Source organism: Bufo gargarizans, chromosome 10, assembly GCF_014858855.1.
Source record: "Bufo gargarizans isolate SCDJY-AF-19 chromosome 10, ASM1485885v1, whole genome shotgun sequence".
In the NCBI taxonomy this organism is placed as follows: Eukaryota; Metazoa; Chordata; class Amphibia; order Anura; family Bufonidae; genus Bufo; species Bufo gargarizans.
Window position 1 is genome coordinate 72736114 of NC_058089.1, and position 18426 is coordinate 72754539.

The window sequence follows — 18426 nt, forward strand, 5'->3', positions numbered from 1 at the left end:
TAATTTATGTCCCACAGATACTTACCAGATATCACGTCTTACACGTGCACATGATGGTAGTGTATCATCACTGACGGCTCTCCAAGGAGGTTGTGTGCTCAGTTCTGGAGGAAAAGACAGGCGCTTGGTATTATGGAGTGAGACACTGAGCCAGCTTAAGGAGTTTGAGGTAAGCAATCATTCAAAGAGGGAGATAATTTTATTTGGTGTCACTTTGCTCCATCATCTTTGCACTCTGTGTTATTTAGATTCCTGAGCAGTATGGAGCTGTACGATCCGTAGCAGAGGGCATAGAGGGAGAACTGCTGGTTGGAACAGCGAAGAATGCCCTTCTAAAGGGATCTTTGGAACATGGATTCACACCAGTTATACAGGTTTGACTGTTAAATTTTTGTATATGGACTAAATACATACATAATACAATCATTGACAAAAATAAAAAATAAATAACGTACCCATATAGAAATGTTGGATGGCTTCAAAACTCGGTATGCAGTTAGGTATCAGGCAGGTATGTAAATGATTACAGGTGTGGTCTGATTAGACACTGGGTCTTGCCACAGGACGGCATAAGAGTGCTTCCCCAGCTGCCCTATAAAAATCTCTGAGGCTACTTTAGGGTAGTGTACCTCTTGGGCTCCATTCACACGTCCGCAAGTGTGGTCTGCATCCATTCGCAAATTGTGCGGAACGGCTGCGGACCAATTCATTCTCTATGGGGACAGAATGGATGCGGAGAGCACACTATGTGCTCTCCGCATTTCCAGGGCGCACCCCCAATCTTCCAGTCCGTGGCTCCAGAAAAAAATAGAACATGTCCTATTCTTGTCCGCAATTGCGGACAAGAATAAGCATTTCTATGGGGGTGCCAGCCGGGTGTATTGCGGATCTGCTGTTGCGGCGGACAGGATATCAGATAAACAGATAAATAAACCAACAAGTATCTAGGCGAGAAGCTGGGGATAAGGTCACCTCCTAGCAAATCCCTAACAGCTCTCCCTATACTGCTATGCCCACATTCAGACCCTTAAGGTGGAAATAATGTGTCCTCGTGCCTGGGCTGAAAATACCCTAGAATCCCTGAGATGGGGAAAGGGGCAGCCTGTTTCCTCAGAACCTAGGGGGGACAGACGTAACACAAACAGACTAGACAGCAAACAACAAGAAATTAGAAACCAACTTATCTTATCTGAGCAGGAACAGCCAATCCTTCCTTCCTTGCTTCCAAAGCCAGACAGAAATTATAACCCACACGGAACACTGGGAGTGAGAGTAATTTAAACCAACGACCCCACCCAGAGCACCTGAAGGAAGGCGGATCTAACACGACTTCAAAACAAAAAACTAAACACGTGCTGCTAATCTGGCAGACCTCCGCACATAGTCAGAGCAGGGCATGACATCTGCAATGCACTATGGACGTCTGAATGGACCCTTAGTGGGGGATCTTTGTGCCATCAAGGCTTGTTTGACCTATCTGCCGGGAGATGTTGGGAGTAGTGGTTACATGAGGGTGTGCACGCACAGTGAACAGGCTCCAGACGACACAGACAGACCACCAGTATAGAGGATTGTTTGATCCACTGACATGCATGAACAGCTCCTCCAGTTTTGTTGTCCCCCATCCAGACACAGGTAGCACTTTTATTACACACGCCTGCCTCTGCCTGGACCATTTCCTGGCAATTAGCAGAAGGAAATTTGGTGCCACCCACTATGTTCCTTCCGTTGACAGACATTCACTGTTGCCTTTGTTTGCAGTGGTGTCGTAAACATGAAACCTGAACTGCTGTGAATTGGAACCGTATTGGCTTTAGTGAAGATTCCAGGTTCTGTTTAGGATTTGGTCGGATTTGAGTATAGAGGCCTGGTGGTGAGCTCTAACTGCTGGTCTGATGATCTGTGGAGCCATTATATACAACAGTCGGTCACTTCTACTAGCTATATGAGGGACACTAACAGCTAAGCGATATTTGCAGAACATCCTGTGGCCACAAGTGTTACAAGAGCATTTTGATTTTCCAGTCAATGTAGGTTTTTTTTTTTTGTGGGACAAGGTTAGACATAACTCTTTTTTGAGGAGATGGGAAACAAAAGAGCAATACCGCCACTGAGTTTTTACATTATAGGTTTTGTGGAGTTCATTTTCGGCATAAATAACTTTATAACTTAATTTCTGTGTCTGTACAATTACAGAGTTATCAAATAAATGTAGGGGGTCATTTATTAGGACCGGTGTTTTAGACGCTGGTCTTAATAACCCCTATATCTGGCGGTGAATCTGCCGAAGTTATGTAGAGTCCTAGGCTTCTATATAACGTTGCGTATCCAGTGCCAGTCTAAATGTAACACAGTTTCCTTTCTGGCTTACATTTAGACCATTTTATACACCTAAAATAGGCGTAGAAAATGATGATTGAGACAGGCCACACAACGCTCACTTGTAAGTGGGAAAAAGTCGCAGTCGGTTAGTTGCACCGCAATCTGCACCAGAAATATAGGCTTATTTGTGAATAATAAATGACCTGCATAGTTTTTTATGTTTTGCTATGTTTGTACAATAAAACCATTAAAAAAATAAAAGAAAATGTTTTTACATTGCTCACATCCCAAGACCAATCATTTTTCATTCTACGGAACAATGTGAGGGCTTTTCCAGGTTAAGTAGTAGTTTTCATTGTATCTTTAAGGGGTATATAACACTTTTTGATTGCTTTTTATTCAGTTTTTTGGGTGGGAAATAAGGAAAAAACTGCAATTCTAGCATTGTTTTTTTCTTGTGACAGCATTCACTGTACGGGATACGATACATGATAATTGTGTAGTGCGGTCATTATGGAAGTGGCAATACAAATTAAGTGGTAGGGATTTTATTTTTGCCTTTTTTTTTTCATTCAAAAAGTTTACCTAAGCCTAGAGTGCATCTTATGCTACCTGCACACGCTGAAGATTACGTGCGTTTTTCCATGTGGATTCCCATGCAGAAAAAATATGGTACCAGCAAAGTGCATTCGATTAGACAATTCTCATTTATGCTTTGCAGATTATTTTCTGAGCTGAAATTGGCCTGCCATGTGGATTTCCAAATCTTTAGGTACAGAAACGCACAGTAATCAGCATGGAAAATCGAGCGGATCTTTTATGCATATACGCGCACCCGTGAGCAGGTATCCTTATAGTCTGGTGGATTCTTGTAGTAGGAAAATATGGTATATATGTAGGCCAATAGAAGTCAAAAGTCTCAGGCCATCCTTTTACTTCAAAAATGAAAGGGAAAATGAAATATCTGAGGGGGTCTATCTTTTAGGCTATGTCAGGAACATGGCTACCAACTTGAAAGCCGCCATATTGGATCAATGGCAAATCAATCATATTGGATCAAGATTTCCGTAATCTGATTTGCAAAAGTTATCAACACAGAAAGTTGTAACAATTCCCTGTGATGCACAGCTATTTGACGTGTTCAATGTGTTGTCTCTGGTGCTGAAAACAGAACTTTGAGGTTTTGAACTTTCTGTGAGATATTACAAATCTGATTGCAGCAATCGATTTCTGAGAACATTCTGGTCCTCATTGTTAGCTGGCAGCAGTGTGCTGATGACACGGCACGATCTGCTGCCGGCAAACAGTTATTTTAAAACATGTTGAAAGACTCCAATTACCCGATGAATAAGCGTTGCTTGTTCATTGGGTAGTCGGTGGCAGTATTACCCTGCCGGATCATTGCTAATGAGTGTTCATATGAATAGGGCCTTCAGGGTATGCAGTAAACCACTGTGCTTCTTTATTGGAGAAACTCAATTGAAAAACAATACAGGCAACACACTGGGTTCGCCTTTGGTAGAAACTTCTACGCTGAGGAAAGGCCTGATCTAGCTATCCCTCTCTTTCTTAGACGGCTGGTGGCCCAATGTCTGTGGCTCAGTCTTCCGGCTGGCTTCATGGTCAAAAGGCTGGTGACCCAGGGTCTGTGGTAGAATATTCCCATCTCAGCATCTTCTTCTGCTCACTTGTGCAGTCTGGCAGAGTCCCTATTTGCAGACCTCTATCTACATTTATACAATTTCTAACTGATCTAGAACCTTTCTAATGGGAGGAAAGGGGGGGATGGGGGGTGAAGCTGGAGATACAGAGACTAACAGAAACAATGTTGCAGTTCACTGTGCCATAGACTTGTATTGATCTTCAATGGGAATGATTAAGCAGTTTTCAGACATAGACAACAGTCTAGATAGAGCTAAACAAGATAGTCAAAAGGTCACTGTGTTTTCCCCTTCAAAACCTAGCTCTGCATAGTCCCTTATGGTAACTGTAGGTAAATGTAGGTCAATAGGGATGGATCCGTTTTTTCTGGCACAATAGAAAACTGATCTGTCCCCCATTGACTTTCAATAGTGTTCAAGACGGATCCGTCATGACTATAGAAGACATAATACAACCGGATCTGTTCATGACAGATGCATGCGGTTGTATTATTGTAACAGAAGTGTTTTTGCAGATCCATGACGGATCCGCAAAAAACGCTAGTGTGAAAGTAACCTAATAAATATATAAATAATAAAAATAATAAACAGAAGCTTTACCCTTCCAAAATCCCCCAAACTAAATATAAAAAATAGCGAATAATAAATAGTAGATCGTCCTTTGTGCCAAGTGATATGACACCGCTCTATGGCACAAGTTTGTGGAATATTATATTAGCTGCTTGCATGGACCAATTCCCTTAACCACCTCACATCCGCCCATAGAATATAAATGTCCTATGGGTGGATGTTTAACTCTGAATGGACGTTCTGGAACGTCCATTCAGAGATCGCAGCTCGTGCAGCTGCAGAGCGGGTTGCCCTGCTGTCAGTGACAGCAGGGCAACCCAGAGAGAAGGCAGGGGCAGTTGCCAGGTGTCCCTGCCTTCTAGATCGCTGCATACACAGCGCTCACCTATGCGCTTCCTGTCCCGGCCTGGCGGTCATGTGACCGCCAGGGCTGGGAGAGTGCAGGAGCTGTCAGGTCTTTGACAGACCTCGATCAGCCCTGCACTGAGGCTGTACAGCCATGTATTGCGTTGTACAGCCTCTCTGGGGGGTGTATTTGACCTGTAACTTGGGCTACTATGTCAGCCCCAAAATCCCCAATTAAGTAATAAAATAAAAAAATTGAACATAGGAGAAAAATATATATATATAAATATTTGGTATTGCCGCCTCCGTGACGGTCGGCTCTATAAATATCACATGATCCACCCCGTCCGATAAACATCATAAAAAATAAAAACTGTGTAAAAAAATTCCATTTTTGTCACCTTACATCACAAAAAGTACAACACCAAGTGATCAAAAAGGGGTATGTCCCACAAAATGGTACCAATAAAACAGTAACCTCATTCTGGAAAAAATGAGCACCTAAACAATAAAATCGCTAAAAACAAAAACAAAAAAACTATAGCTCTCAGAACATGGAGACATTAAAATATCATTTTTGGAGGAGCGCATGCGCGCAGCTTGCGAGGAGGACATGTCTCCGTGAGCGCCGCTCTGCACGCCGAATTTACCCTGACATTAGCGCCGTACTTACGGCTCCAAAAGCTCGCCGCATATATGCAGGGGACCCCGAAGATGACCCGCAACAAGGGAAAACCTAAACATGCCAGGACGCCTGCTCCATCGCAGACTTTGCCTGAACTGTTCAGGCATACCAGAAACACCAGCATGGCGGACCCCGTTTCTTCACCAGTCAGTCCCGCCTCCTCTGCTGATGGTGGACACTCACCCTCTCTCAACATCACTGATCCAGGTCAGGCTGACTTATATAAGAATATAGCTTCTCTATTCCGTACTGCGCTTTCTCAGGCGGTGGGAGAGTTCTCCCGCCAAATACAAGATCTGGGATCTTGGGTCTCTGAACTGGAGACGAGGGCAAATGATATGGCTGACGCCATTGGCACTGACAGAGAGGAAATTAACTCCCATGCAGCGCAGTCCAGCCCTGGAACTCAAAATAGACGATCTGGAAAACAGGTCCAGAAAAGGGAACCTGCATGTCAGAGGCCTCCCTGAAACCTTCTTGAATCTGCAAATAACTATGAATAATCTATTTAAAGCTTTGCTTCCCCAGACAGAGCAAAATCAGCTACGGATGGACAGAATCCATAGAGCCTTGGGAAAACCGCACTCTGCTGCCTTACCAAGGGATGTTGTCCTCAAGCTTCACCATCCTGAGATGAGGGATCAAATACTGGCAGCTGCCTGGAACCACCCCGACCTTCCCGGACTCCCTTTCTCTGTGCATCTGTATGCGGACTTGGCACCATCGACACTTCGCAAACGCAGAGAGATGAGGCCAGTCACACAACCCTTGCAGAAGGCGCAAGTGCGATATAGATGGGGGTTCCCTTTTACCTTATCTTTTCAGCTAAACTCCCATAACCATACGGTCCACTCACCAGCGGAAGGCTATGAGGCGTTACAAAAGGCGGGGATCCCCTGCGAGGGAGCGGACATTCCGGCAGCTCCACCAAGGCCTCAACTTCCAGCCAGAGATTGGACCAAGGTTCCATCCTCGTCTTCTTCTGCAACTAGATCACCAGCAACCTGAGCCTATTCAACTACAAGAGAGGAGGTTCTCCGACCTCTAATGTTTCGGCCACTAATGTTATCTTTTCTATAATTCGTTAACTCGTTGGGGTTCCTTATGCTCCAGTGATATTTTTTCTTTTTTTCATTTTTTCATTTTTTCTTTTGTCTCACAGCAGGGATTTGGCGCGACGGACTTTCATGTTGCTTCCTATGCAAGGGTTACTTGGTGAGGAACCAATGGCTAATTATGGGCCATGTCTCCCTCCATCTAACCCATCTTTACTTGCTGGCCTTGTTAGGTTCAGCCATATTCTATGTTATATAGTGCTTGCTAGCACAATGTTAATGTTTTATTGTTCACTTGTTTTCTTTTTGGGGATTATGCCTACCATTACCATATATTTTCATAGGATCAGTCAGGTGGGAAGGTGGTGGTGGGGGGATCCTGGGGCGAGTCACGTTAGGCAATACACTCTAATCTGGCACTGATCCATATTCCATCATTATGTGTAAGTTACTATCCCACAATGTGAGTGGTTTTAATTCCCCTAGGAAACGTAAATCAGCCTTTTCCACATACCTTAAGCATTTGCCCGATGTGATCTGCCTGCAGGAGTCACACTTCACACCTACATCACATCCGAGATACTTTCACCCGCGATATACGAGGTTCTTCTCCTCTACATACCCCTCTCAAAGCAGGGGAGTGATCACTTTGTTAAAAAAATTGCTAGTCTATTATCGATCCCAATGGGAGATATGTGATTCTAGTGAGCAATTATAAGGAGGAAATCCTTTGTATGGTAAATGTTAACGCCCCGACTGATGATCCCATCACCTTTTTTAGTGAAATGAGCCTCATTATTGAACCCCTCTCCTACCATAAGATTTTATGGTGTGGAGACTTCAATTTTGTTCTTAATCCCACACTGGATCGCTCATCTCCTCCTAGCCACCTTCGCCCATCTTCTTACACTGCCAAAATACGGCGTGTTTTAGAATCATTATCCTTGGTGGATTCGTGTAGAGAACACAACGGCCCTCAAAGGGGATATACTTATTACTCCCCTGCCCACCACGTATACACATGTATTATATGATATTGGTTCACACGTCCTACCTGCCCTACCTATCCTACTCCAGGCATATTGTTTCCTCATGTTCGGACCATGATATTGTTTTGTCTGAGATTGTCACCGCTGGCCAAACCAGCACTCCTTATTCTTGGAGACTAAACAAATCCCTCTTGACTCGCCCTACTATTGTCACGCCTTCCCTGTGAATGTGCGGAGATCTGTCAGACTGGCTGCACATGCTATTTATCCCTCCTTCCCCCAGTGGCCTGTGCGGGTTATAGTTCTTCCTGGGAGCTCTTGATTTGTGGTGGAGCGTCTGCTCCAGCTCTGCTCAAGATAAGTCCTCCCCTTCATTTTCCTTTGTGTGTTTTATCTGGGCCTCTCCTCTAGGGAGAAGCTTGCTTCCTCCTGGTTTGAAGAAGCAGGTTACCTCTTCCCTTTTCCCTGCTGCTTAGGGTTTGCACAGGGTGTTTAGGTTTAGGCACGAGGGCATGTGCATATCCACCCTAAGGGTATGCACATGGGCACAGCAGTGTAGGGAAAGCTTTTAGGGATCGCTAGGAGGTGACCCTTTTCTCCCTAGCTTTTGGGCCTAGTTGTTTGTTCTGTTTGTTTTCCCGTGTTTAGTAAATTTCCCAGCTGACTTGCCTATCGTGACAACCATATGTGATCAACTCCATGACGAATTAAAAAAAAAATTCTACCCATGAGATAGATCCAATAACGCTGTGGCTAACTCACAAAGCCTTTTTGCGGGGAGGATTATAAGCGTCTCCTCTTGACTGAAGGAGACAGGAACTCATCTCAAACAGCTTTAGAAGCCAAATTAGGAAGGCTAGTGCGTGCTCACCAACAATCCCTATCTCTATATCTCCTTAAAGCGGTGAAAGACACTAAAATGCTAATTAATATGCTTCTCTCTAACAATACTGAAAAAGCCCTTCGATGGACAGCTTCATACTATTATAAATTTGCCAACAAACCAGATAAAATGCTAGCCCGACAACTTAAGGCTAGGCAAAAAATCAACCAAGTATTCCAAATACGTACAGGTTCAGGTCAGACCACATCAAACCCTGATGTCATTTATGATACATTCCATGCTTTCTATAAGCAATTATATTCTGACCCAGCAGTGGACCATAGATTGGAGAGGGATGACTTCCTGTCTTCTATTCCACTCCCTAGAGTCACCCCTGAAGCATTATCAGATCTGGGTAGGGAATTTTCGGGGGGAAAAGTAGAATTTACTATTAAAGCTCTGAAAATAGGCAAAGGCCCCAGGACCCGATGGTTTCTCTGCACTTTATTATAAGAAAGTTGCATCATTATTAGTCCCACACATCACCCAATACTGCAATAAATTATTGTAGGGATCAACACCTCCATCTGAATTTCTTTCAGCCAAAATTACTGTAATGCCCAAACCTAACAAGGACCCCCTACTGCCCTCCATATCTAGGCAATTTCTCTCCTTAGATAACAAAACATTCCCCTCTATCCTAGCTCACCGCCTTAACAGGCTGCTCCCAGACCTAGTACATAAAGACCAAGTTGGATTCATTCCTGGCAGAGAAGCACCAGATAACATTTGAAAACTCTTGAATCTGATACAAAAATCCAACAGAACCGATACTCCACTGGCAGTGCTGGCTTTAGATATAGAGAAGGCCTTTGACACAGTGTCATGGAATTATCTTTATAAAGTATTCTGCTCTATGGGTATTGAGGGGACCTTCTTAAAAGCCATCCAAGCCCTATATTCCACCCCTGGAGCTAGCCTTAAACTCCCTGCCACACACATGTTACCTATTCCGATCCATAGAGGCACACGTCAAGGGTGCCTTCTTTCCCCTGCCTTATTCGCCCTAGCGATGGAACCCTTGGCAATTCATATAAGAACCCACCCAGATATTACTGGTCTCTCAGTTGGTGGAACAGAATATAAGCTAAATCTTTTTGCGGACGACCTACTGCTCTCTATTATCAATACTGTCATATCCTTCCCATCCCTGATGAAATGATTGAAATCCTTTTCTTTTGCCTCAGGCCTTACAATCAATCATTCCAAGTCTGAGCTCCTTTTATGCAACACCCCACCCCAAACTAGGACTCCCCTACTACAGAACTTCCCTTTCCAACATAAACCCCATTATAGCCCTTACCTGGGAACGTTATTGCCCTTGAGAATCGACTCGGTCTACAAAATTAACTATTTTCCTCTATACAGCAAAATTAGAGAAGACCTCTCGTCTTGGAACTCCCTCCCAGTATCCTGGGTTGGAAGGATCCATATAATAAGAATAGTAGTTCTACCAAGATTTCTTTATTTATTTAGAAACCTTCCTGTGCCAGTCCCCGCCTTTGACCTGCGGGCCCTCCAGGCGGATGTCTTAAAATTTATCTGGGCGCATAAACGCCCCCGTATATCCAGGCTAACAATGTGTCGACATAAAACTTAAGGAGGTCTTTCTGTACCAAACCTTATAAAAGATTACAAGGCAACTAGACTGGCTCAATAGTATTTGACTCATCTAGACCTTAAAATACACCCTTTGTGGGTTTCACTGGAGCAATCTAAGCTTGCTCCTTACTCTTGGAGGGCCCTGACCCGGTCTACCATTCCCTTACCGCCTACCATCCGCACTACGTCCCTCCTGTCCTATTACTCCCTTCTTCTATGGAGATATATTAGATTTAAGTTTTCATTACAATCTAAACTTTCACCTTTGATTTATTTGGTGGGAAACCCCGCTTTTCCTCCTGGACTCCAGACAAATGCGTTTGCATAGTGGATCTCTAATAAGTTATGCTTTCTTCATAGATTCCTTATTAGAGGTAAATTGATCTCCATGGTAGACCTTAATGACAAATACTCCCCCCCTGAAACGGAGCAATTTAATGTGAGTCAGATTTTTTCTTTCTTATATCCCTTACGAACTACTAACCAAACCATTGACTTTACCCCTTTTGAACGATCAGTTACATATTCATTATATAAACAGGGTCTGCTATCTCGGATCTACGGGTTACGTAATGCAGCTCCAGAAGGAGCCAAACTGCCTTATATGAAAGTGTGGGAGGAGGACATGCATGTGGAATATTCATTATCCAGCTGGCACTAGCGCTCCCAGACTCTTACCAAGGGGTCGTGGCAAACCACGTCAGCAGAGACATCCATAAAAATCCTACATAGAACTTAGATGGTTCCAACTAGACTACACCATATTTATCCTGAGGTTTCTTCCAGGTGCTTTCGGGGATGTGGGGAGGAGGGTACAATGCTACACACCTGGTGGACATGCCGATAGTGAGGAGGTTCTGGAACCAAATAAGTAGTCTACTATCTGCAGTGATGTGTTATCCTACATCACTTTCCTTATGTCTTCTAGGGGGAAAACCCTCTTGGCTTACATATGCCAATTTAATTTATCGCAATTTATATTTTTAGCTGCTAGAATTCACATTGCTTTTAAATGGCCATCTTCCTCACTGAGATACCAGGCCATCCTAGACAGGATTAATCGAATCTTACTCTACGAGTGGCTCACGGCCATCCGTATGGACACATTTATTGCTTTTGAAAAGTTTTTGTAGCCCTGGTTGTCCTCCCCCTACTCCACAGACCTTCGCTATTGCATCGCTTTGTAAATGGTAGTTTGAGTTGAATAGAGGCAATCAGCAGAAGCCTTGAGGGTTGGGTATATGTTTATGTCAAATTATGTGACCCCACTGTCATTCCATACTTTTGTATACTGACTGTAGCTTGTGCTATGTAAGGAATATCACCCAATAATGTTCCTTCTTATGTGTAATTCACATTTCATCTTGTACTTTGTATTAATACGACTTATTATGTTTCATTTCCAATAAATAATCCATTGAAACATAAAATATAATTTTTTTGGTTTAAAAAATGCTGTTATTGTGTAAAACTTAAGTAAATAAAAAAGTATACATATGAGGTATCGCTGCGTCCGTAAGAACCTGCTGTATAAAAATATCACATTATCTAACCTGTAAGAGGAACATTGTAAATAACAAAAAATAAAAATGGTGCAAAACTTTTTTTTTGTTACCTTGCCTCACAAAAAGTGTAAGGCCTCTTTCACATGGGCGCCGTCTGTGAGGGACGGATAGGATGCAGGTGCGTCGCGGGAAAATCGTGCGATTTTGCCTGCGAGTGGGGTGAGTATTGTATGTGATTGCGTTATTCCGTTTTTTGCGCGCGAGTGCAATGAATTTTGCACTCGCGTGTCATGTCCTATGGTGTACGCTGTGACACTGTTGCCACACTTGCGGTTGCCCGCGGCAACATGTTGCTGTGAGAGCATGCGGTGGCAGTGTCTCGGCCTTCTGGGTGATTGCCGTGACATGGTTGCCATGCATGCTGTTGACGGTGGTTACGTGTTTGGTATGCTTGTGTGTGCACTTCCCCTTTAAGTTGTAGCCTCCCTCTGTCTGGTGCTGTAAGGGTTAACTCTGTGGTCACTAGGGGTTTATCCTCTGTGGCTCCCTGGCTGGAGTCAGTTGTACTTCAGCTGTCGTTGGTGCTGGAGCTCTGCTCCAGTCCAGGGTGTTCCATCTGTCCAGTCAGGGCCACCCTTGTGGTCATCAATGTTATCCCAGTGTCTCCTTCCCTTCCTGTGGGTTATGTTCAGGGTGTTTGTATGTCTAGTTTGGTGTTACATGTCTGGTGGTGTTTGGTGTCCAGCATGTTTACTAGACAGTTCCCTGTCTCATGTTATTGCAGCTATGGTGTCCTGGGTTCCTGTGTGGTTTGTGGTGTGTGCTGTGTCCTTTAATGTTGGTGTGGACAGCAGCACTAGTGCACGGGTTCCATTCAGTGTGTCTGTGGCAGGTATGTATGTTATTGGTTTCGCTTACCTGCCATCTCCTTATGCTGTATGTGTTCCCCTCTCCTTGCAGCCTGGCCTCAGATAGAGACTCCTGTTCCTCCATGACTGGGATGAACAGGTCGTCTCTTCCCTGCTCCTTGGTGAGGGATTACCAGGGTGACTTAGGGTCTCTAGGAATCCTGAGTATGAGTCGTCCTACCATCGGGGTCCGTTCATACAGTGAGGAGTCAGGGAGAGGAATAGGGAAGCTGTAGGAGGTGACCTGCTCCCTTATTACGCCTTTTGGCCAGGCTGACCTTTTACCCTTTGACACCACACGGTGTGTGGTACCCAGTGTGGTACCCAGACCCAAACCTTCGGGTTTGGGTTAGGTATTCTGTAGATTTTAATATTGTCCCTTATAACATGGTTATAAGAGAAAATAATAGCATTCTTCATACGGAATACTAAGTAAATTAGGTATGGAGGGGTAAAATATTTTTTTCATTAAACTCATCTCATCCACTTGTTCGCGCTGCCCGGCTCGTCTTCTGTATGTACGCATTAGTGATCGGACAGCCTCTTTTGGTTTCACTTTGTCTGTGTGTTGCTGGTATGTCCACACCTCCTGTTCAGGTGTGGATCATGTGACCTTTACCTCGCCCTATTTAGTCAGACTTTTCCCATCACTCTGAAGTTGTGTTCCTTCATCCTCTGAAGTTGTGTTCCGCTTGTTGTGTTTTGTATTCCCCCCCCCCCCGGTTGTTTACTAGGCCTCAGTGAGACGCTAGTTCCTTCACCAGGGAAGGAACGGGTGGTCTCTGCCCTGTCATTATCTTTAGTGCATCTGAGGGTCACCAGGGTTTTCTAGGTTCCCGTGTATGAGTATCTCTACCATTGAAAGGTGCCCTAGGAGTTAGGGTCAGGAGCAGGGTTTTATAGGTGGTGACCCTTTTCCTTCCCTAGCGGTGAGGCCTAGTGTCTTTTGGTGTTCTCCCCTACTACATCAGTGACACTTTCTTCTTCTTTGATGACCTGGGAGGAAAAGGACCTTTGGTTGACGTCACTGCGCTCATCACATGGTCCATCACCATGGTGATGGACCATGTGATGAGCGCAGTGACATCACCAACGGTCCTTTTCTCCCATGTCATCAAAGAAGAAGAAAGTAGACGAGTCGGGCAGCACGAACAAGTGGATGAGGTGAGTTTAATTAATTATTATTTTTTTAACCCCTCTATACCTAATTTACTTAGCATTCTGTATGAAGAATGCTATTATTTTCCCTTATAACAACCACAGTTTTACAGGTTTTGTCTCTACGGTGTTCCCTATCAGGTAAAACCTGTGATCTTCATACAATTAAAACAATACCACATTTATATAGTTCTCCTGTGTTCTAATACAAAAAAAAATTACTTCACCACAATATTATGACCTCCATAACCTTTTTAGGCTACATGCACACGACCGTGCGTAAGTTTGTGGAACGGAACGGGCGGCCCATTGTAGACATGCCTATTCTTGTCCGCAAAACGGACAAGAATAGGACATGCTATATTTTTTTGCGGGGCCTTGGAATGGAGCAACGAATGTGGACAGCACACGGAGTGCTGTCCGCATCTTTTGCGGTCCCATTGAAGTGAATGGGTCCGCACCCGACCCGAAAAACGGTCGTGTGCATGAGGCCTTATAGTTATGTCTACACAGCTATGTGGGGTGCAAATTTTTTGTGGGGTGATCTGTAGTTTGTATTGTCACCACTTTGGAGTATGTGCAACTTTTAGATCACATTTTATTAAATTTTTGGGGTTACGTGAAGTGATGAAAAAAAATGCAGAATTGGCCATTTTGATTTTTTGATCATTATGCCATTCGCTTTATGGGGTAAATATTTTAATATTTCAATTTGGGAGTAATTTTTTAAAATATTTTTTAGAACTTTTTTTTTTTTACTTTTACTAGGAGGCTCGAATTTGGGATCTTCAGATCGCTTATCGCTTACATTATGGTTTGATAGAACTACAATCGAAGCTCCATTTCCTGTTTTTCTTATGGAGCCCTGCCACTTTTCTCTTGAAAGAATCCCAGCGCAACAGAGCGAAGGAACGGCTCCCCCAATGGGAGGACCCATTCCTGACTCGAAAGTGCATGTTTCCGCATTTAGATGCTGTGGTCACATTTGACCTAAAGGCTTAATTGTCTGCGATCAGCATTATCAGCGGTCACAGACATTGTCCCCGGGCCTCTGCTGTTTGAAACAGCAGAGAGACAGTGGCTATGGTGCCTGCTGCACTTGTGAACGGGTGACATCTTTAAAACCCCTCCTTCTGCTGTATTTCCACCATTATCAGCTGCCTAATGATGTTGTCTGTATTGGTCTTAAAGCGGTTCTGATATGTGCAAAGCACAGAGAGTGTAAAAAGCAATGCTTAACCCCTTCAGGACCCTGACATTTTTCACCTTAACCACCTCCGGACCGCCTAACGCAGATGTGCGGTCCGGAGGTGGCAGCGCTGCGCACAGTCACGCATATACGCGTCCACTCGCGAGACGCGAGATGACGCGAGTATGCGCCCGCACGTGCGCAGTTCGTGCCGGCATTTCGTCGAGAAGTATTTCGTCAGCAACCTGCCAGCCAATGATCGTGGCTGGCAGGTTGCTGATTTTTAAAAAAGCCAATCAAAGTGCCAGATATCAGATCATATTAGTAAATATGATCTGATATATGGCTGCCTGCTCCTCTGCTGGTTCTTTTCGTCGGTTGGATCCAGCAGAGGAGCAGGCTTCACAGTGAGTACACCAAACACTACACTTTAGCCCCTGATCACCCCCCTGAACCCCAATTAACCCTTTGATCACCCCTTTGATCACCCCTGTCAATCACAAGTGAAAAGAAAAAAGTGATCAGTGCAAACTGTCACTTTTTTTTTTTCACTGTTATTGACCGTTAGGTTTTAGGTATAGTTTAGGTCCCTTGGTTAGGTAGTTAGCGATCAGTTAGCGCCCAGCCCACCGCACCGCAGTCCGTTATTCGCTGATTAGCGTATCGCTAATCAGCATTTGTACTTTTATAGTATCTGGAAGTGATCAAAACTGATCACGGTCAGATCTATAATAGTACTAGTGTCACTTTAGTTCGCCCTCCACCCAAAACGCAGTGTTTGCCCGATCAGGCCTGATCGGTCGCCCACACGTGCGTTCGCCCACACCCGCCCCACCGGAGTGACAAAAAAAAAATTTTTTTTGATCACTGCACATTCACTTTACACGCACTGCGGCGATAAAAAAATCAGTTTTGATATTTTTTATCAACCGCAGCGGCCTCCGGTACTTCGCTAGCCTCCCCTTTGTAAGACAGGCTTGCTTTTTTTTTTTTGGGTAGTCTCAGGGAATACCCCTAAATTTAGTTGCCCACATGTCAAACAGGGGGTATTCTTCTGAAGAGGCCTACAGGCTTCTGACCCAGTCGGATGAGGAGTGGGAACCCTCATCTGATGAATCCAGCGGGTCAGAATACGAACCTGTAGAAAGCAGTGGCTCTCTGACCCAAAGTTCGGACGAGGAGGCTGAGGTCCCTGATACCACCAGGCGTACCCGGCCCCGTGTCGCTAGACCGCAGGTTGCGCAGGATCCGCTTCAAGAGCAGCAGAGTGGGGCTGGTGCTGTCGGATTACGTGGTGAGGCATACACCAGCAGCCCAGCCCTCCCTGGACCTAGTACCAGCACTGCCGTACAACCTGGTGAAGTAGCGAGCACCAGAAGGGCAGTTGAAGCTGGTACGGTGGCACGTGCAGTAGTGACCCCATCGCAGCCACCGCAAAGACGTGCCCGTAGAGCCCCTAGAATCCCAGAGGTGCTGGCAAACCCTGATTGGCAGTCCCCAACTTCAGCCGCACCTGTAGTTTTCCCTTTCACTGCCCAGTCTGGAGTTCGGGTTGAGACAGCTCAGATCGGTTCGGCCCTGGGATTTTTTGAGCTGTTCTTGACTGCGGAGCTTTTAGACATAGTTGTGGCCGAAACAAACAGGTATGCCACACAATTTATCACCGCTAACCTGGGAAGCTTTTATGCCCAGCCTTTCCGGTGGAAACCAGTCCAAGTTTCCGAACTTAAAACTTTTCTGGGCCTCCTCCTCAACATGGGCCTGACAAAAAAGCATGAATTGCGGTCATATTGGTCCACGAACCCGATTCATCACATGCCCATGTTCTCTGCTGCCATGTCCAGGGCACGTTTTGAGGCCATCCTGCGGTTCCTGCACTTTAGTGACAACACCGCCTCCCGTCCCAGGGGCCACCCTGCTTTTGACCGGCTCCACAAAATTCGGCCCCTCATAGACCATTTCAACCAGAAATTTGCAGATATTTATACCCCAGAGCAAAACATCTGCATAGACGAGTCCCTGATACATTTTACCGGGCGCCTTGGCTTCAAACAATACATCCCAAGCAAGCGCGCCCGGTATGGGGTCAAATTGTATAAGCTCTGTGAAAGGGCCACAGGCTATACCCACAAATTCCGGGTCTATGAGGGAAAAGATCAGACCCTGGAGCCGGTCGGTTGCCCTGACTACCTGGGGAGCAGTGGGAAGACAGTTTGGGACTTGGTGTCACCCTTATTCGGCAAGGGGTACCATCTTTATGTGGACAATTTTTACACAAGTGTGGCCCTCTTTAGGCATTTGTTTCTAGAACGGATTGGCACCTGTGGTACCGCGCAAACTAGTCGCGTGGGCTTCCCCCAACGGCTCGTTACCACCCGTCTTGCAAGGGGGCAGAGGGCCGCACTGTGTAACGAAGAACTGCTCGCGGTGAAATGGAGAGACAAGCGTGACGTTTACATGCTCTCCTCCATTCACGCAGACACGACAATACAAATTGAGCGAGCAACCCGTGTCATTGAAAAGCCCCTCTCAGTCCACGACTATAACCTCCACATGGGAGGGGTGGACTTCAATGACCAGATGTTGTCTCCGTATTTAGTTTCCCGACGCACCAGACGCTGGTATAAGAAGGTGTCTGTATATTTAATTCAATTGGCTCTGTACAATAGTTTTGTTCTCTACAGTAAGGCTGGGAGAACTGGATCCTTCCTCAAATTTCAGGAAGAGATCATCGAGAATCTCCTGTATCCAGGAGGTTCCGTGGCCCCAACCACCAGTGTAGTTAGCCGTCTACACGAGCGACATTTCCCCAATGTCGTTCCTGGTACCTCAACCCAACAGTCACTCAGGAGAAGTTGGGGAATGTGTTTCGGGGTGTCATTTTACATATACCCATGCTGGGTGAGAAAAATATCTTGGTCAAATGCCAACTTTGTATAAAAAAATGGGAAAAGTTGTCTTTTGCCAAGATATTTCTCTCACCCAGCATGGGTATATGTAAAATGACACCCCAAAACACATTCCCCAACTTCTCCTGAGTACGGCGATACCAGATGTGTGACACTTTTTTGATGCCAAGGTGGGCAAAGGGGCACATATTCCAAAGTGCACCTTTCGGATTTCACCGGTCATTTTTTACAGATTTTGATTGCAAAGTACTTCTCACACATATGGGCCCCTAAATTGCCAGGGCAGTATAACTACGCCACAAGTGACCCCATTTTGGAAAGAAGACACCCCAACGTATTCCGTGAGGGGCATGGCGAGTTCCTAGAATTTTTTATTTTTTGTCGCAAGTTAGTGGAATATGAGACTTTGTAAGGAAAAAAGAGAAAAAAAAAATCATCATTTTCCGCTAACTTGTGACAAAAAATAAAAAATTCTAGGAACCCGCCATGCCCCTCACGGAATATCTTGGGGTGTCTTCTTTCCAAAATGGGGTCACTTGTGGCGTAGTTATACTGCCCTGGCAATTTAGGGGCCCAAATGTGTGAGAAGTACCTTGCAATCAAAATGTGTAAAAAATGGCCTGCAAAATCTGAAAGGTGCACTTT

At 45.0% G+C, this 18426-nt stretch overlaps 1 protein-coding gene across 1 annotated transcript in view; it reads left to right on the forward strand.

The window, feature by feature from the left end:
* Positions 1-18426, forward strand: part of EML3 (EMAP like 3) — a 194096-nt gene that overhangs the window by 140828 nt on the left and 34842 nt on the right. The window contains exons 14-15 of the mRNA XM_044270888.1: positions 18-169; positions 249-374. Of these exons, the coding sequence (XP_044126823.1) occupies positions 18-169; positions 249-374 (278 nt within the window). The remainder of the gene's footprint in view (positions 1-17; positions 170-248; positions 375-18426) is intronic.